Raw genomic sequence first — 20,937 nt, 5'->3', positions numbered from 1 at the left:
TGTAGCATATGGAGACAATCCTGTCTGGTCTGCTCAAGGAGATGGAAGCAGTTGGGGAGCGTGGTAGGTGCGGCCTTCGACATCTTTCCCAAGGTGCCATTTCCGATACCTCTTCTTTTACTTTATCACAGAGTTTATATATGTTCTCCTCAGGCAGAAGTGATAAAAAAGTGATTAGTTTGAATATTATGTTCTCCTGGTTTAATACTGTATCTTTCATGCCAGCTACTTGTCTTTGCACTCATGTAAGAACTCTTCCTTTACATCCAGTTTCCATGTTGCCATTCTTTAGACCAAAGTCTCATAAATATCTGCTACTTAGGCCTGGCTGCTATACCAGCTCTTCTAGTATGGAGTTATTTACTTGTTATTTATCCTGCAAGTCTTTTTTTTCTCTTACTTATTTCCAGTAAATGATGGTGTCCTTGAAGTACCTCCAAGATGTGTGCTGTTCCCATGATGTGCTGCCTTTTACACAAATGTATCTATTTTGGACCCTTGTTGATATAGTTATGGTTACCTACTTTAACGACAAAGCTTTATAATTTCATGGTTAGAAGAGTACAGAAAGCACTGCTTTTACACGGTCCTGAAAAGCCTAGGATATGGTAAGAGAACTGCTATTTATTTTGAATTTCACATGGAGTCTGGATTAACTGACACATTTAAAAAGAAAAAATCACAGCAAGAAGTTGCTCTCAGACTGCCGCATGGACTCGGTCAAGTCTCAGGCTTGCATGGAAGTGAAAACTGCACGTGGCCAGTTGGGAACGCATCATCTTCTGTTATTTTGTACACATCCTTCAGTTGTGTTGTGCTGTCGTGAGAAGGGCTGTGCAGTACCGTGCTCCCTTAGCCGTACCACCGAGACATGCTTTAATGTATGTAAGGCTTTTAACTCAAGGCTTCTCAGCACTTGCTTGCTAACAGTACCCAAGTGTTGCATTTCAGGATTTGAACTGGCTGCTTGTGATGGCCATGGGTAACATCACACCGAGGCAATTAGTGGCTTCGGTGGACTTGGTCTGGCTATTCAGTAATCAACTTTGAGAGTGCCAGCTAGGTCCTGCCAGAGGACCAGGTGAAAGAAGTATTGAGGAGCCCACGTTTAAGATTTGTGTGACATCTTATGTATACAGCCTGGGTATGATCTTGATGCGATTTTAGAAATTTCAGGTCACCCTGGTGCAGATGTAGTTCTCGGTCTTCTTATAAGTAGAGAAGCAGAGTGCAAAGCTGGAAAAACTTAATTACACACCTTGCTTTGTTAAATATTTAGATTAGCTAGAGGTATTCTGAGAGCACTGTGAATCCTCTACTAGAAGACCAAAGAAAAGAGAAGTTGGAGATTTTAGTTGAAAACTTCTTTTAGGTTTTTGCGTTCCTTGATTGTATGCTATAATATCACAATCCCTACCACCTTAAAAGCGATCTTAAAGTTTAGTTAGTCTAATTTATCCAGGAGACACTTGGTTTACTGCCTTTTTGTTACTAGAAAAGAGTATTTGTTAGCTGGTTTAGTAACAGGAAGCTGATCTCTCAGGGCTACACAGAATCAGCTTTAGGTGAAAACCACAATTGATTGTGTTGGGGTTTTTTTAATGTTGACTGTTGACTCTCAATTTAATAGATCCAGGAAATCACATATTGTTAAGTCACAGAAGGAGTGAATGAATGAATTTCCCTCCTTACCCACTGGAGTAAATGAAATGCAGATTAGTCCCAGCTGATATCATTTTTTTCACTGTTCTGGTAGGTTACGTTGGAAATGTTCTGAGCAGAGAGCTGTTGGTTTTACAATGGTGTTGGACAATGCACCTGCCAGTTACTTCTCGGATTGTAGGAAATCAGTTGTCTGTTGGGGGTACAACCGTAGATACTTTATTCACAGAACAGAAAATGCTTTGTTTTTTCTTTTTTCAGTCCTTTTTCCCTTACTGGGTGTTGGAGCTTCTGAATTAGTCTAAAACAACCACAAACCATGTCTTACGCACTGCGAAGAGTCATTAAAACTAAGTAATGCCATACAATTGAATTAAATGTGGGGAAAGAAGATTGAAACCTCTTTCTCTTCGTTTTAATAGGAAGTTGATGCAAATGGCAGTGGATAAGCAAATTATAATACATTTTGATGAAAAAGTGGCAAGTTGCAGTGATAGGTTGGATTGTCTATATAGGAAGTTAATGACGCAGTTATGAAGCAGAACGAGGGGATGAATGTGGTGGATGTAATACCAGTGAAATTAAGCAGGTTAATTCCAGGCCTTGATGCAAGACTCCATTACTCTGCACCCTGAGTGCAGATTATTACAGTTATCTAATGTGTTTTAACCCACTTAATGCTTTCTGATCATGCTTATGCAGAAAATGAAAGGATGGAAGTGTTTTAACTTCACTTTTTCCCCTTTCTTCTTAGATACATGGAATTTTTTTAATTGGAAAATAGCCGTATACAGTGCACTCAGTGTCCAGTGGCTGGTGTTCCCATGGAGAGCACAGCAGGGATTTAATTTGAAAGATTTACCTAGAGAAAATTACTGTGCTTGACTTCCAAACTGTTTTCCAGTATTGCCTTGCTTACTATGTTTGTTAATAAGCTTTTCTTTTATTTTCCTTTTTTATTTTCTAACTAGCAAAGTTTGCAGGAACATGTGTAAGCATAATATAAAGTCAGTGGAGAGACTTCTGTTTTGCCTCGTAGGTATTAGTCCTCCCTACACGCCCTCCTCGGTTAGTACCCGCTGGCTAACATCCAGTCTTCTGCACGCCCTGATGTGACTGTGAGTAAGAGAATGAGGCTGTGTTGATCCTGCTTGAACCTTCAATTAGTTGCTGGCATAGTTTATTGAGCTGCGGGCTCTGCTATTGATACTGAAGCTATGCTATAATTTTCTAGGATGGCGTGTGACTTTGTACGAGCAGAACTTTTTAACATTTGTCATCCTGGTGCCGCTGGGGAAACAAGCAGGAGCAATCCTGTTAACCAAACCTCTGGAAGCCCATTGCTTTCTGCTTACGCTGTCAGCGATACCTGCACAGCACCATGGCTTTTGGCAGATTTGCCCAGGTAAAACAGATTAGAAGTTAATAGAGGTTGTGTTGGTGTTCAGAAGGAATAGAAATAGTCTCATTTTCTCTTAGTTGAACTGGTTCAGCATGTCTAAGTGACAAAACCAGCGACAGTACGTCCGTATTTGTAGGCAACATGAGTAGGGATCGGAGTTTACCAAAGAACAGGACTGTTAAAGCTTTGCCGAGTTTTGCATAAGTACTTCTCAGTGTAGACCTTGATATTGAAAACATTTTTCACATTTCAAGTACCATCACTCATGTTAGATGGAGAGGCAGCGTGTCAGAAAACAGCCAGTTCTTCTGGAGATTTGGGCAAATGAGACGTCATCTTCTCATCATCTATTTTCCTTAGCTTGTTTGAGAAGTTGACAGGACTAAATGCCAGTCCATTTCTGTGTTTTAAAAGATGCTTCTGTTATTTCTAACCTTAAGTAGCCTTAATGTTAACCTTTTATAAAGTTGCTGTGTTGGCTTTGCGTGGCAAGGTTTTGGTAGCGGGGGGGCTACAGGGGTGGCTTCTGTGAGAAGCTGCTGGAAGCTTCCCCCATGTCCGATAGAGCCAATGCCAGCCGGCTCCGAGATGGACCCACCGCTGGTCAAGGCTAAGCCTATCAGCGACAGTGGTAGCACCTCTGGGATAACGTATTTAAGAAGGGGGAAAAGTTGCTGTGCAACACCAGGAACCGCAGCCGGAGAGAGGAATGAGAATGTGTGAGAGAAACGGCCCTGCAGACCCCAAGGTCAGTGAAGAAGGAGGGGCAGGAGGTGCTCCAGGAGCCGGAGCAGAGATCCCCCTGCAGCCCGTGGAGGTCCACGGTGGAGCAGATATCCACCTGCAGCCCGTGGAGGTCCATGGCGGAGCAGATATCCACCTGCAGCCCATGGAGGACCCCACGCCAGAGCAGGAGGGTGCCCAACAGAGGCTGTGATCCCATGGGAAGCCCGTGCTGGAGCAGGCTTCTGGCAGGAGCTGTGGAGAGAGGAGCTCACGCTGGAGCAGGTTTGCTGGCAGGACTTGTGACCCCGTGGGGACCCACGCTGGAGCAGTCTGTTCCTGAAGGACTGCACCCCGTGGAAGAGACCCACGCTGGAGCAGTTCATGAAGAACTGCAGCCCATGGGAAGGACCCACATTGGAGAAGTTTGTGGAGGACTGTCTCCCGTGAGTGGGACCCCACACCAGAGCAGGGGAAGAGTGTGAGGAGTCCTCCCCCTGAAGAGGAAGGAGCAGCAGAGACAACGTGTGATGGGCTGACCTCAACCCCCATTCTCCATCCCCCTGCGCTGCTGGAGGGAAGGAGGGAGAGAATTCGGGAGTGAGGTCGAGCCCGGGAAGAAAGGAGGGGTGGGGGGAAGGTGTTTTTAGATGTGGTTTTGTTTCTCATTCTCCTACTCTGATTTGATTGGTAATAAATTAAACTAATTTTCCCCAAGTTGTGTCTGTTTTGCCCGTGATGGTAATTGGTGAGTGATCTCCCTGTCCTTATCTCGACCCACGAGCCTTTCGTTGTATTTTCTGTCCCCTGTCCCGCTGAGGAAGGGGAGTGATAGAGCGGCTTGGAGGGCACCTGGCGTCCAGCCAGGGTCAACCCACCACAGTTGCCTATTCATTTTAATTATTTTCAGATTACTGCACATCACTAGATTCTGGTTTGCTTTATTTCCTCTCTCGTGTCACTAGCAGATGCATTTCTGAATGTTCTTAAGAGCGTCATCTTGGTGGTTACAGCTATCTGTAATGTAAAGAAATAGTCCTCACAGATGCTGTTTGTAATTTCATCATTTTCTGAGTATTGATACAGACATTTTATTCATTAATTTGGCAGTGCTATTCCTTTTATTATGCAGCTCCTCTTGATGTCAACAAAAATAGGGTAAGTGGATCTAGATCTATGGTTTTTGGGCCACTGGTTGAAGACTGGTTCAAGAGTGACCTATAACTTCTAAGCAAACTTGGGCCACAGTTGGACAGGGTTTAAGTGAAACTATAATCTTTGTATACTCAAATTGCAGCGTGAACAAATAAAAATATAACTAGCACTGAATGCAGGCAGAAAACATTAGTTCCAGAAAGGCTTTCTTTTTCCTTTAATGCAAGTTAAATAAGCAGATGGGAATGAACTGTTGTAACACAATTACAGTGCCATACAGGCTAGACCTTTTTTAATGACTGCCTGCAAAGACGTTCCCTTGCAGAGAGTATAAATACCTATGTTAATAACAAAACAAGCTGCTGGGTGTCAAGGATTAAAAATACCAGATAGTAACGTTTGTTTTAACTGGATGTAGAGTTGTATTTTTCCCCTTACTTGGATGTCAGGTGGATAAGTGTCTTTTTGACAAAGGCTGTTGTCTAGAATATGGGTTGTGGTTTTGGGGGTAAGGAGGATGGGACGCAGCCCCTCTGAGGTTTAATTTAGTCCCTTGTGTTTTCAGTTCACCTGATGCCGACCAGAAGCAGTGCTGGAGCCGTGTGCTCCCATTATCACCGCTTAGCCCCAGTTAGCTCCTTGGCTGGGTGGCTTGTGCCGTGGCTGTCTTTGGGAGAGCAGCCAGGAAAGTTGGTCTCTGGAGGTCGATCAGCAGAACAGATGGACGGACACGGGAGAAATGTAAAGCGATACAACAGATAGCATATTGAGAGCAAAGGCAACTGTCTTCAAAGAACATCGTGCATTAGGACAAAATGCAACTTTCCTTTAATAGTTATTCTTGCACAGAGATATTTTCTGTCACCTTTTTTTGTTGTTGTTTTTTTCTTCCTTTTTGGATCAGCCAGTCCCTGGTTAGGAACTTCTTTCCAGTGCTTTGAAAATCATCACTTGGAGAAAGCGAACAAGTCCTGAAAATTTGGATGCGTACTTTTTGTCTTTTTTGTTTTTTTCTTTTTTAAAAGCGGAATCTGACTTTCAAAGTCACTTAACTGACTTATTTTACTTTAAATTACTGCCATTTTTCCTCAGTGTATCAGAAATGTCACAAAACACCTCTTATGCTGTGATGTTTGTGTTCGGGTTAGGCTGAGCCCTCGGTTGCTGTAGAAATGAGGGGAGAATATCTTCCCTCCAGTTGTGGTGCCTGATCTTTTCGGACATACAGGTACAGTCTCTGAATTTCACTGAGTGAATTCACCGAGCGGTAAAGCAAAAGAAAGAGTTGAATAATTTTCACCTGAATTTCTAAGGTATATACATTAATTCAAATACATGAGACTGAGGATTATAGAGGGAAACAGGGTGTACTCTCCTAAGATACTGAAGGGAAGTATCTTCATAAGGGATAGAGAGGATACAGCTATGAGTTTTTGAGTTAACTGAATGGTGCGTGATGTTTTGACTGACAAATCTACTGCTCATCACCAACATGGAAACATGGGCTTGGAGCAAAGGTCCATAATGCTGCCTTTAGCAGTCGTCAACAGAAATGCCCTGCCTTGCCTCTTGGGAAGAAGGAGGGGATGAATCAAGAGTGTTTCCTTCAGCTGGCATGTTCATCAGAGGTCCCTTGCCTCCACCTTCCAGTCTTTTGTGAAACTTCTAGCAACTTCGTATCCTGGAGGTCTCTGCATCTCTGCTACATTTTTGGGGGCCTGAAAGTCCTTGGGGGGTACTGATAGGATTAGGAGACTGCGGTGCCTCGACAAACAGAATTGCATCAGCCTTGCTTTCCGTAGGAATTAGCTAAAAATGGAGGATAACTTTATGGCTCTTTTACTTAATTAACAAGTTTTATATAAAATACATAAATATGCATTTACTTAAGGTTTTGCCAGCACTCACAGGAGAGAAGTGAAGACAAAAAAGAAATAGTTATTTTAGGGCGAGGGAGGAGAAGAGGGGGCTGCTGGGTTGGTGTGGAATCAGGCTGTCTGCAGAGCTGGTTGGTCACAAAGCACGAGTGCTGTGAAGCCTTTCGCATCTTCTGGGGTCTGTTCTGCTCTTCTCAAATAAGTGACCTTAGACGCAGCCATAACCAGATTTCTTCCAACAAGGTGGTTTTGAATTAAATTGATCGGATATTGCTGTTAGGGATTATTCAGGAAAACATACCAGAAAAATATATATGTTCACAGCAAACTAAGCCGTAGGGCAAAGATGGTTCAGATAGCAGTAATGCAGGCTCCAGCCTTTGTCTGTAATTATTTCAGCTAGTGCTGAACTCTGAACACAGCTGTCAGGAGCACCTTAACAGAAGCATTTAAAAATAACCTAATCCACGTAGGTGGTGGGGAGGAAACCGCATGTGTTTTGGCCGTGCTGTTTTCTGCTCCCAGTAAATACCCCAGAACTGACACTTTGATTCACTGGTTGACCATGATCTTTGCTTTTCTCCAGACATCAAATTAACAGCCGTTTGGGTTTTGTAGGCTTTCTAACAGGACTTGCCTGCGAGACGATCGGTGCTGTGCTATTTCAGAGAAGTCCTTTGCTTTTTGAGCACAGCTGCTGCTGTTAGGTTAATGTTTTCACAGATCAAATCAGCTGCGGAAAATTATTTCCCTGGTGAGAGCAAGACACCTCAGTGTTTTCAGCTCTGCTCGGAAATTTCAGGGTATTGGAGAGGGGGAAAAAAAAAAAATCTTTTCTTCGACAGGACTAGCACATGTTCCTGGTTTCTGAGAAGCAAGAGCTGTATGTATTTGCTTGGACCTTTTCTATTTGATGCCTGCATCTGACATTCTGGACATTTATGGATGCATTTGCTTTGTCTGGCTTTCTCAGGAGACAGCCATCTGGTACTGTCAGTGTTATTGGATCGCCCTTCCAAAAAGAAAAGGCGACTTTGCTTTTCATTTTCCATTTGCAATAGCTCATTAATTTAAAAAAAAAAATTGAGAAACATGATACATTAGACTGCATGTGCAGTATAGCTTGGATCGTATAGAGGAGGACAGGGCCACTGCAGAAGTGAAGGAGAGAAGTTCAAACCTCGCTTGGCAGAAAAGAAAAGTAAGACCACCAAGTCCTGTCAAACACTCTGGTAGTGCTGGGGAGAGGGTGAAGGGAGGAGAGGTAAAGCTTTCCTTCCAATTCTCTTCACTTATAATCATCTTTACTGTAGCTTGAGCAGTGCATCATTTCTAACTGAAGGGCAAGAACCCCAAACCTCTTCATCTTCTGTTTCTCAGACTTTCTTGATGGGTCATCTTATTCAGCTGATTGCCTTGACAGCTTCTCATCCAGCTGATAAATGAGGGTTGCGTTGTTTTATTATACTCCAGTATGTTGTCTACTGTGCTGTTAATGCTTAGTGGCAGGAGAAAGTTCTGCTGTATCTAATGCAGGGAATCACTGAAGTATCCAAGAGGCCCCAGAAGCAGATGTGGGGTATCTGATTTTCTCTGCTTGTTAACTTATATACAAAAGATAAAAATTAATCTTTTTGCATCAGAATTTATTGAGGTTAAAGCTGTGTATTCATTCTGACAGCTGGCAGAGAAGCTTTGCAAATCATTAATGAAATTGTGAGCCAGGCTCCTCCAGCATCCCTCTTGTTACGCCTTCAGGGTCACTTATAGGGGAGCTAAGCATGAAAGTCCCTCTTGTCCTCCTCTGGGAAAAGGACACTCCTTCAGACAGGAGATACAGAGGATGTTTTATACTTCTCCCCAGTATTTAGATAAGCGGTGGACACATGTTTTCATGGCAAGTCCTGTCATGTATTTCTCTACCACTTGTGTTCTTGCCTCTTTAGGAGATACCTCATTCTGGTAACCCAGGTGCTCTGCCCAGTTCAGATAAACTGGAACTTCTCACAGTCATCTTTACTTTTGCTCTTGATACTCAATTATCTATCCTATGAATTAGGATAGATGATAATTTTCAGCAAAGTGCATCACAAAAGTTTGCAAAGCCAAGATAACGTTATCCCTGGTTTACAGATGGAAAAAATGGGTGAGCATACTTAATTGGACCATTCTAGCAGTTCTAATATCCCTTAAATTAAGGCACTGGTAGTCATCAGGTGCTGATATTACAGACCTTAGCACAGACTCATTTTGACTGTTTCCAGATGAGTTTTGCAGCTTGTAGAAGTTTTCTATTTGGAGCTGATCTTCCACTGATGCTTGGTTGAAAGTGGGGTTTCTAAATCACTGCACTCTTGTTACTGCAGCGGTGTAGGCATTGTTTTTAAGCCAGAAAGATTTTGCAGATCTAGAAAACAGCTGTGTACCTGTTGTTTTGACTTCCAGTTCTTTATTACCTGTAAGTACTCTCCCCCCAGCTTTTTTTTTTTAAAAAAAAAAAAAAAAATAAAGAAAATGCACAAGATCATCTGTGTTTTATCTTGCAGTAAATTCAAAAGAATATTGACCTGTCCATTGGTAACATCTTGTTCCATCCACCTTTGAATATTTGCCTTTTGGTCCACCTTGCTCACCTCTACATAATGTTGACGTGGGTTGCAGGGTATAATTGTTCTTAGATGCTGAACTTCCAGTGATGTTTTTCTCCACCTGCTTTGCTCTTTAAGTATCTGCCTCCATTTTATTCTTATGTAAATTGCTGTGACAAGTACAAAGGTGTTACTTAGTTCCACTTCAGCTCCTTTGTCAAAAAGGACTCGTGGAGTCCAGTGTTGGAGTCAAATTGGTATTAAAAGACATATTGTTTACATAGCTTGAAGGTTATGGAAAGGTGTGTTTAGAAGTATACACTCTTATGGCAATGAATACAGGAGGGACTTTGCTGGGAAGCCCTGGTTTGTTTGTTTTTTTTCATTGACAGCATTCAGTGCAAAGAAACAACTCTGTTGTGTGTGCCACAGATTGTAAACCAGATTTGTTTCTGTCCCAGGTGTGTCAGATGAACTGGGACCATAAATATGTATATCACTAATTGCCATTGTGACTCTGCTCACCTCACATCTATACTGGCCTGCTTTTAGTAACAGATATTGCAAGAACCGCTAGAGCTTGGAACTGGTGATTTATATCACCTGAAAGCAGCTGGGAAACCCTGTTTTCACATATTATCAAGCATTAGCCTCTGACCCTACAGGTTGGTGATGTATTAGCTGTTAAAAGCATGCTAAAGCTGACATGTGCAGGGGAAGGAATGTAAGAAAGTAATCAGGGTGATAGAGCGATCGTATTTCATAGTTGGGGTGTCAATTGATTTCCAAACAGCAAAGTTCAAGGGCTTATTGAGAGGTTTTCAAAGCTAATAATAGTAAAAAAAAAATGGAAAGAGGTAGGTGACACCCGTGTTGATGTCTTGTTTTGTGTTCAGGTTGCCATGACATTCTCCATTTTTTTAAGACCCAGAGAATGCAGGAATCCTGAAAGCATAAAGACTTGTAAAAACATCAAAGTCCATAGAGAATCGTCTTCTTTCTAAATAATATATCTACATGGCCAAAGATCTAAGAAAGAGCCAAACGCAAAGCTTTTGTCGGGGTGGGAAAGTTGGTTGCTCGGGTAAAACATTGGACTCGGACTTGAGGATTGATTCTGTTTCCAGCTGATTCCGGCTTCACGTTGGACTTTAGGGTACGTACTTTAGAGTAAGTACGGGTAGCCCCCGTACCCCTTGTACCTCCGCCCAGCATTCAGTGTGGGCAAGGCAGCTGAATACTAGAACTTGGAGCTTCACCAATACCCAGGCAGGCAGATGCTGTGTTCAGTAGCTTGATTTAACAAGCTCCCGTGAGCTTAAGATCTAATTCTGTATTTGTAAAGGATATTTGAGCAAGGGAAAGCTACAGTTGTATTTCATTGCGGTGCAAAGCCTGGAAATAGAAATCCTGTACTGAAGCGTTTGTATTAATACTGTAGTGAAAATAGATGCTTAAAGACTTGCTGACAATACCAACCATCCATAGGAGAAGGTATCAGGCTATTGGAGGAAACTTTTAAATGTTATTCTGCGTTCTCTGCTATAAATACAGTTTAAAATCTAGTGCACTACAAATGAATTCCCTCACCGACCTCTAGGAAACATTTCCCATCTTCAGGCAGCGTTTTATGGTATTTGTGGTAACACAGCGTAGCGCAGAGGAAATGTCAGGGAGAAGGCTTCTGACTCCGGCTGTGGAGAAACAAATTAGATTAAGTTATTTGCTGCTATCAATCCTGACTGATGAGTAGAGTTTAAATTTCTGGTTTGCGTTGTGCACTCAATATGTGAGTGTATATGTACAAAAAATTAACCTATTCATTTGGTAAACAATGTTCAGGAGAAAAAAGCTGCTCCATTTACTTGCTCTATATGCACTTGTTCTGTAAGTTTGTATCTTTTGCATTACGTACTTCTGTGTTCTGGGACTGTGATTACACTGGGACTGTTGAAGATCTTGAATGCAGTGAGCACAAGTCTAATTATTTTGTTCACTAGAGGCAATAATTGGCTTGTTCAGAAGTAATGAGATAATTCAGATGTAAATTCATTTTTGAGAGGGGAATTTTAATAATGGATAATCTAGGAAATTATATCATGAATGGAAGAATATTTTGTTTATAAAAGGAACAAGTAATGTAACTACAGAAGGTTAGGGCCATTTCAACTAATTCACAGCTGGAAACAAAATCTGGGAGATTGCTTTTGACTGCTGTACAAATGCTATATGTTCTGAGATGTTAGCATTGGGTTTTTAACAAGACTATTATCCCGTGAATAAGTAACTGCAGCATTCGCAGAACTTCAGTGTGGACAGGGCTGGTGTTTGTGGAGATGAACTTTATGATGAGAGTACATGAGTGGCCGTACTAAATTTAAACCTTATGGAAATGTTTTAGTGAACAGAATCCAGGCCTGAGCAGTTGTGTGTTTTGGTATTTTTCCTTAAATTTTTCTTTAGCATTCCTGTGAATGTCCTTCAGGCAGTTTTGGTGAGCCAGTATGTGTTTTCCTTTAGAAACAGGGTTTACTGTTAGAAGTCTGATTTTGAAGGGCTGGGGTTGGCATATTTAACTTCATAATTGTATTTTCTAATTCTCAAGCAGAACTGCTCTGTCCTGTTTTCAGATGTAGTGCTGGCTTGCTTTGGAGCTTCTGATAAGTCTTCGTGCCTTGTACTTTCAGTCTTGGGTTACTAAAGCTCAGTGCTGATGCCCAGTGAAGTCCCTAGGAGCTATAAATGTGGGTACGAGGCAGGTGCCCACCTTCTATGTTAACATTTTAACTTAGACTCTTTTGTCTGTTAATTTAGGGATTTGGACAAAGAGAGACATGTGTTAAGAGGTGAGAGACCTTCAAATGGAGTTCAGGCAATACATCACTTAATGAACACGTTACATGCCGTCCAGGTGGCATGCTGGCTCTCGCTGGAGTGTGGGCAGGAGAATGGGTAGAGAGCAGAGGGGAAAGCAATGTCTGGCAGGTGGGACCAAGCTGGGGAGAATTTCCCTGTGTTTCTGGAAAGCAGATTTAAAGAGAGAAAACGTGGAATGGTTTAGTTTTTGTAGGAGCATGCGGACAAATCAAAAATAGATGAATTGAGCAGTGGGAAGAAGATTTGAGATGATGAGCCTCATTGAAGGACCCTAGATTTAATTGGAGAATATCCTTTGTTGGCTTTCTTTAGCAGCCTTCTGCTGCTTTCCCCCCACGTTGTCCTTTGCCTTGCCCTCTTCTTTTTGCTTTGGAAGTATCTGAGCTGCGAGTTATATGTCAAGCCCTTTTGGTTTGTCCTGTGCTGAAGAGCTGTGGCTAATTTTAATCAAGCTTGAACTGTCATTTCGGTTCATCAATGTCACATTAACAGTAAATCCGACTCCCTGATTATTAAAGTGGATGGAAGTCACAGCTCTGTGTGTGGCCAAATAGCTACTCATCAACGGGGTTTTTGATGGGGCCTGGTAGGTTAACGCGGGCCTTAATCAAGGGCTCGTAACTGTTTTCTCTGCTGGTTTTTATCCTCGTGCTATTGAATTGCATTAACACGTGCACATATTCTCTATTTTTGTTTAACACACACTCTGTCAGGACTGGAGCAGAAACCTCGTTTTAGGCTGAAGCATTTGTCATTTTAATAGCTTAGGCCCTCAATGTTAATGAGACAAAGTGTTTAAGAATTGGTATTTAAGACTGTGAAGATTGGGAAGGTGGGAAATCATTAAGGAAGGAGGGAGTATGAACTGTTTAGTGCAGAGAACCACGTGTCAGAGCACTGCCTGTTTTATCCCTGGGATAAATCTTCACTGCATCATTAACCTGGATTTTGCTTGATTATTGCCTCTATTTCTTCCCTTTTCCCTCAGCTCTCTACCTGCATCTCTACCTTGCTCAATTCCCCCAAGTCTTGAACGCACTTTGACCCAAAGTGGTCCGGTCATATTTACAAACTGTGGGTTATGTGTGAATTTGTTTCGGGGTGATTAACACTTTGCTCTCAAGGTACAAGGTGAAGCTTTTGGGTTTCTAGTCCAGCCTTCCCATCGTTACTTGTATGGGCTCAGAGGACAGACAAGAGCTTCCACAATTCAGCAGAAAGCATGTTTTGGCAGGAGCAAGTGATTTCGGAAGCACAAGGGATGCTCAGGTGGGTGCAGAAGCGCTGGGAGGACCCTGGCTCTGGAACCCAACAGTGATGCCTCCAACCATGCATATGCTCACAGACACACAGCCTGTGTCTTGCATTTCTTTGTCAAAAATTATGCGTTGCTCTGTGCATGTACAGATCAAATATCCCCCCCTACCTACAATAGCCAGTGAATGTTCTTGGACATAATATTGCATAGAACAAAAAACTGAAAATGGTTTTTGTGGATTACAAGCGTAAGTGCAAAATATGATCATAAAATCTTATGACTGCTGTTATTGATCAAATTTTTCAGTGCCCTATTGAATTCAGAGGACGCACTTGCCTACCTGTGGGCCCACCACATCTCCTTTAAAGAATAATTTGCTTTTCCTCGATTTGGCATTTTTATTTAACTGTAAGCACAAAAGGTTCCAGTCCAGTGCAAGGAGCGTTCTGATAATTTATTAGTAATTTGCTGAAATTGCAAGTTAACCAGCAGTGGTGTCCGGTAGCATAACAGGAGTCAGAAGTGACAGAACGAAGCTAGCCAAGCACCAGATTAAATGCCTATGTAAACCTCTACATTTCCTCACGCTGGGAAAAATATATTTATGCTAGAATTATATACAAAGATATATATATAAAAAGCATATAAAGATATGCGTGTGCATTTAAAACTCAGTGACGGAACAAGCATCGGGCAAAGGGGTTTGTAATGCATTTTCTGCACTAAAGACCAGGCTCTTTCTAGCTGAAGTTGAGCAATACCTTGCTGAGTTGCAAAGGCATATTTTCCCCGATTCCTCCCTCAGCTTCTGCATGCAGTGCTTTCTCAAGAGTTTCTGTCCAACTTTTAGTGTTATAATTGAGTCAGTACTGCCATGGACTTCACTGGCATTAGACTTAATTAATGACAGACCATGCAAGCCTTGTTAAAGTGAAGAAAAAAGACTGTCATATGGTATTTGTCAGTGGCAGATCTGCGCTGTCGAGGGGAGTTACAGTTAACCTTTAACCAGTTATGAAGGCAGCTATAAGGTGCTTCCATCCTCTTTAGCTGTCATCAGACCCGGTTAAAGGTTAACATCTTGCTTCTGGCACCAGGGTCCTGCCAGGGCACTGTTGTCTTCCCAAGAGCCCACCTGGCCCATGGTCTGATTTCCTAGCTAGACCCTCAAAAGACAATGTGAAAATAAAAAAAAAAAAAAGAAAATGCAGGCTCCATCTTAACAAAAACAACAAAGAACAAGAGCACGCATGTGTTGGAAACAACTAATTCCTGCATGCAGTCTTCATTAGCAAGTCCTGGAGTTAACTGGAGTCCTTAAACCAGAAAGCCCTGGTGGCTTCTTTACCCTGGTGGCTTCCTTCCAGTGCTGACGTAGTCGCTTGTCAAAGACACCACTCTTTAAGAATAAGCTCAGTCCCTTGTTTCCTCCTGTGCTTTTCTCTTTTTTGGTCTGTTTGTAGGATATATTCAAAATCACATTCAAATAGTGTACTACCTGGGATGGGATTTGTCAGGGTTCAGCGTCTCTTGCCTCTGAATTCTTCCATCTGAAGAAGCAGATGAATTGCAGCTCTGGCTTAGCAGCACTGGGCAGCTGGAAGAAAATGAGAAAAGGGATGACGGAAGGAGACCTTGTGTTTGAAAACTTGCGGTGCTTAACAGAGGTGGGCTAAGTGGAATATAAAGTATACAAGGGTGGCAGAGCCTGCTTTATCCTCTGAAGTCTCTGGTGACATGGAAAGCCTTTGGTCTCAACATCCACAGTGAAGGTGAATCACAGAAGCTTCTTGCAAAACTGAATGGACGTTATAATTCGGGAGAATCTTCCAAATGGCCATAGCAGCATCTACAGGTGAAAACTTCATACCGGAGCTCAACAGATACAAAGGCAGGTTATAGCTACAGAGTTCATGTCTGGTTCTAAAATTAGCTTAGGTTTGGGTTTATCGGCGGTTTTAAGGCTGTAGTGGAGTCTGGAAGGCATAAAAATAAGTGTAACTGAGCACAGAGGGATCACCTCAGGACAGATGTGTCGTGTTTTCCTTTCTCAGCATGTATTTTATATCTTTCACATTGTGAGGTGTTATGGAGTTGTAGTTGTATGAAAATCACTGCTACCAGAGGAAGATTGTTCTTTGAGGATAAATAATGTGTTGGTACGTCTTTGTCTAAGGCTTTAATTGAACCCAGAATCCTTATATAAGTTTTCTGGCTTCTAAATCATAAATGAGTGGCATTCTGATACATTTCTTCTTTGTAAGCTGCATCATGCTTATAGATTAAAAACAAAACAACACTACCTTTTTCTTATGATATCCACCTATAGTGCAAAAAAATATCAGGTTTTGGGACAATTCATTTACCAATGAATTGTTGCTGATATTTTCCTAGAACCGCCACAGAGGGAAATGAAAAACAATGACACAATTTACAAACAAGAGTAATTTCAGTTGTTTATACACAATTACATCTCTGCTCCCTAAGGAAACTGTTGAAGGAACATTGTGAGTTTAAGAACAGCTTTATTTTTATAAACACTTTTTTTTAATTGCTGAGTTGAAGTTGTGTTTATTACCGAAAATTCCCAAGGCTTTTTGCAAACAGTACAATCTCCTTAACACAGGCACGATTTAGTTAGGTTTTTTCATCCTCCTGGTTATAATCTGGTTTTCTCATCTCTCTTCTTAAATGTGTTTAGTCTCCGAGTTCCCATATATTATGCTAACTACCCCTGTTTTCTCTAGACCATTTCCAGCTTCATAAGTTAACAAAACTGAAAGTTAACAAAACGCTTTCCTGTTAAATGCTGTCCTCATATAAGGGCTTTTGAAGTGTTATAGAAATATTCCTAATAGTCAGTGTAAGCCTTGTGTAAAGTGTCTTAATGTTAAGTCAATTTTACAGAATAATAAAAGAAGGAGCGGAGAGGATTTTTCCTTCATTTATGTGCAGTACCAAAGGCTGTATTGTATAGCCTGACTCTTTTAGCTGTCTCGGATATGTCCTGATCCACGTCATCCGAGTGTCTTGTCCAGAATTCATGGTGGATCGTGCAAAACCCACAGCATCTCCGCATGGGTTAAACTGCTTCCATACTTTGTCAGGTACAAAATCCTTCATTTTGGGGTCAATTACTGTGCGGTTATGGACAGTTCCTGCTTGCTTTCTCTGACACTTGTTTATTCAATTTTTCTTTGTAAAGGTTCCTGCCTTCTGCGTCTTCCTTTGTAGGCTTTTTGCCTGAAGAGTGGACGAGGATTGAACTGAAGGGAGACTCTGTTTTCGCTCTTCATTCCACCTTGTAGCATTCCTCTCTCTTGCTCCAGCATGTTGCCGCTCATCTAGGGTCTGAGTTTCCCAGGCAAGGATTAGCCTATACCCCAGGTTACTAGCAGAGGGAGGAGGAGGAGGATAGTCCAGTGCCACCTTGCAAGGCAGCCTCCACTGCTGGAGGAAGATCCCCGGATATATCTGATCCGACAGGCAGTGAATGGATGCAAAAGGACGGACTTCCCTGGCTTAGCACATAATTAAGAAGCCTTTCCCAAAGGATTCAGTAGGATTTGGTATTGCTGTCTTGAAGGAATCAGATGACACTACCCATCAGTAATCTAAGAGCTATTTTGTATGCAGCTACTGAAAGCAGCCGTGTAGGAAAAGTCAGCAGCTATCATATGCTTTTCTTCCTTGTTTCTATTCTGTTGCCCCAAATATGGTACTTGGGGAAAAACTGAGTACAAACTCATGTCTGTGGTCAGGTAAGAATATAGGATGATATCAACTATTCAGTTCATTTCAGGACCAGCGGCAATTTCTTAAACCTCGAGTGACCTGAAAAACCAGTGTCTCTTTGTTTTCTCTTCTTTCACCCCCATCTCTCTAATCCTTTCAACATGTGCATAAATGGATTTCTTGCAAAACGATTTTTGGCACAATGACCTATCTTAGTGATTTCTACCAAACACTCATTACCCCTTTGAGTGAAAGCTGTTTCCCTAAATTCTCTGATTCCAACATCTTGATTTCTGAGTGCCTGTTTCATTTTTCTTTTTTTTCTTTGCCATTTTCAGGAATTTCTGAATACATCTCCTTACAACAAATTAAATGAGGTTACAGCTCGGTGTCCCGTCTGTACAAGAGCTGCCGCTCTGCTTTGTGTCTTGAATCTTTGAACTTTGGCTTTGTCCTTTTGGTTGTTGTTCTCTGAATGCTTTGGCACGAGGACAAAATTAAAAGGCACTTTAGCTGTTGCTGAATGGTAGGTGATGTTGAACCCCGTTCTTGAAATGGAAATTAAAGCCCCGTCTTTTTTACATTCCTTTTCTTAAGCAACAGGATATTGATCCGCTGGGTTGAAGTCTTTAAAAAAATGCTCTGTTATCTTCCCAGTTTATTTTTCTGGAGGAGCATGTTTTAGTTATCTTTGCGTTTAGCGATATGAAAGAACATGGAGATCAGATTTAGGTTATTAGGGGGATAAATCTTGTGCTTCATTCTGTGCTTTCTTATTCTGCCTGTACCAATGATAAAAGCGAGGGGATCTGAAGCCGAGCTTTGTCTGAAAGTTTTTTAGCTGTGAAAAAGGTTCCTGTTAAATGCCTGTTTGAGATTAAAGTGAGATGCATGAAAACCATTGATGTGTTAAGCCCAAGCAAGCGAGTTTAGTTCCTATTTTGAGTTTCAATGTGTTGTATTACAGTTAGGCACAAATTTTTGTGCAGGATCTTTGTCCAAGCACTGTGCCAACTCTTCCGCATAGTCATATTCCTCTGTTAGCTGGTACGTAAGAGCGAGGTGGGAGCTTGCGAAGTTGGACCCGTTTCATGAGTTGTGGTGACTTTATCGTGGCTGTTCATAGCAGCAAGTCTGAGGTCTAGGAGCCGGTATCTGTGTAGTATTGTTGCAAAGGGACCGTGTAAGTGCTTACCGCTAACAGCGTATTAAAATCCTTCATGGTTTGGCTCTGTCACTCTCTGCCCAGCTCCGGAGCTTTCACATTAGTGAAAGAGGAAAAATTGGCTCCTCTACACTTGATGTCTTATCCAGTATTTTGAATGCTTTCTGTAGCATGGGATTAAAATTGAAATACTGGAGGTCAGTCGGAGAAAGAAGTAATGCAGCGTCCCTCGGTTGTTCTGCGATCTTATCCCAGTATTCTGTCACAGGCTGATATAGTGCCAGAGCATATGGATCTCCATATGGTGACTCTTTTGGTTTCTACCACCTGTAGTCAAGCTGATTTTCAGTCACTGAATTTACCCAAGAGATACACCAAAATAAGTACAGCAGCGAAACAGGATTGCAGTGGTAAAGACTGAAGTTTTATGTGACTTACTGTTGTTATAGTAATTACTAGAAGAAGAAAAAAAAATAAACAAATGGATTTAACGAGCATGTCAGTAATCCAGGAACAAGCGTTTCCAATACATCGTTAGTGGGGGTGGGATGGGCTCCATACACTTTCTTGTCTGCAAAAAGACAAAATAATTTCTGGTTTGATTCAGCTTCTGTAAGAAGATGGAATTAAAGCAGGTTGATTGTCTTTAAAAGTAGTACCGCAAACTGGATTACGTATGTCTTCATGGTTCAGAAAGAATGATGTGATGAATAACATTTACGGTTTTGAATAACAAAAAAGCAAAGAAAATACACTCTATGAATGATTTGCCATAGCTTTATTCTGTTAAGGTGAGTTTTTTTAAAATATAAATATAATATATAAAATGATGTATGTGTATATAGGTATATTTAACATCTTTTTTTTATTTCATCTTGTTTTCAAGCAGTTGTGTTACTGCTTTGGATGATATAAAGATATATAGTTGCTTTACAGTTAGTTGTTGGAATACTTATCCAATAGCAAGGTCATGGAGTAAGTATAGACCCTCATTACGTTTTACTGGGCTTGCCAATAACTCTTATTGGCGGAGCGCTGAGTAAAGAGGGGGTAATGTTAAAACACTCCCGTGTCCGTACGTGCCTCCCCAGATGTCAATAAGCAAATACATGAGGCTAGTGCTGGTTCATCACGTCTTTTGAACAGTTCTGGCCAACCCACCATTTGTACTTAAATAAAACGTTCTTCTGCAATGCCTGTAGGATGATTCCTTCTATGTTTGGGGCCTTCCTCACTGCTACGGGGTCAGATCTAGCTTATACATAAGCTGTCCGGTGGTGTAAAAAGCAGATGCACAGTGTGTAGTTTCAGCTAGTGTGACTCCTAATCTTTAAAGGCCTGAGTCAAAGGATACAATTTTGGGCTACTTTTCTTCAGTTAACTATGTTTTCTGGTGCTTATAGATCTGCGCCAGATAGGAAGACCTGTAGATGTCTCCTCTCTTTTTTTATTCTGTTATCAACATACTGCTCTGTCTCCTGCTGCTTTCCGTGGGTTACTTTTCTCATGCATATAGGTTGTTCCTGTGATATTATGGGGATGGCATAGCTGTTTCATGTTTTTAGGACTGTCTTTTTAAACTCTTCCATTGATAGCTGGTGATAACGGTACCATCCAGCTTTGCAAAAATCCTTCCATGTTCATCACTCACGTTTTAACTACGCACCTACTCATTCGGTGTTAGATCCTGCCCACAATTGCTTGCGTTTTTACCCATACCTTAGGGATAAGTGCTGCCGTGATGGAACGGATTTTAAGTGTCTTTAGGTACGCTTGCCATATTTACTTTTCCACACTCATATAGCCAGAAAGAATTTCATCAGCTTCTTTTAAAATGATTGTGCGGCTGGGTGATCTTGATTGTTTTGAGTGATGCTCCAAGGCTCCGTATAGTAGGGAGCAGGACTTTTTCAAGTTCTCCAGAGACAGCTGTGATAACTATAAAGCTTTGGTTGACATTTTGGTAGGGATTTTTGAATGGGAACTTTCCATGATCCATGCAGCTGAGGTCTCCTTGAGGCAAGAACAATTTACCCAATTCAGCAGGGCAGATGTAAACCGCTGCATTAACCAGCTGTAATTCTCATGTCTCCCCAGTGTCTTTTACTCTGTGCAGGAATTGTATCTTCCACACAGATAAGAGTTTGATGCGACTGAATTAAATGAATGTTGATAGAACTTCCTGCCACCTTCTTTGGTATTCACTTGTAGAGAAAGTGAGTATTTGGGTTCTGAAATAAGGAGCCTGTGGGTGCAAAACCTTGCATTTACACCCGGGTTGCTAGATCCAGCAACGTGTTTAGGTGCTCCAGAGAAAGAGAACAACCTGAGTAGGATATAAGCTCTTTGCTTCATCTTTTCCCTAGGAGAGTTCCTCCCATCTTCATCATCACAACTGTTTACGCTGGCAACTAAAAATCTTTTCTAGTGATCACCCACAGTCCCCTGTGGTGCTACTTTTCTGTTATCTTTTTTTAAAATTTTTATTTCTTGTC

The 20,937-nt window shown here is 41.6% G+C and overlaps 1 protein-coding gene across 16 annotated transcripts in view; it reads left to right on the top strand.

Moving 5' to 3' along the window:
* Nucleotides 1-20,937, top strand: part of EXOC4 (exocyst complex component 4) — a 404,931-nt gene that overhangs the window by 130,059 nt on the left and 253,935 nt on the right. For 10 of the 16 annotated variants that reach the window (XM_075142380.1, XM_075142401.1, XM_075142411.1 and 7 more), the window contains exon 10: nt 2,897-3,067. The exons of 5 other annotated variants lie outside the window; for them this stretch is intronic. In XM_075142380.1, the coding sequence (XP_074998481.1) occupies nt 2,897-3,067 (171 nt within the window). Of the gene's footprint in view, nt 1-2,701; nt 2,844-2,896; nt 3,068-20,937 lie in introns of those variants that run through there. One more of the 16 variants, XM_075142487.1, reaches the window with a different exon arrangement.

Source organism: Calonectris borealis, chromosome 1 (assembly GCF_964195595.1).
Source record: "Calonectris borealis chromosome 1, bCalBor7.hap1.2, whole genome shotgun sequence".
NCBI classification, from domain to species: domain Eukaryota; kingdom Metazoa; phylum Chordata; class Aves; order Procellariiformes; family Procellariidae; genus Calonectris; species Calonectris borealis.
The sequence above is the reverse complement of the archived record's forward strand: the minus strand, read 5'-3'. Positions and strand labels throughout refer to the sequence as shown.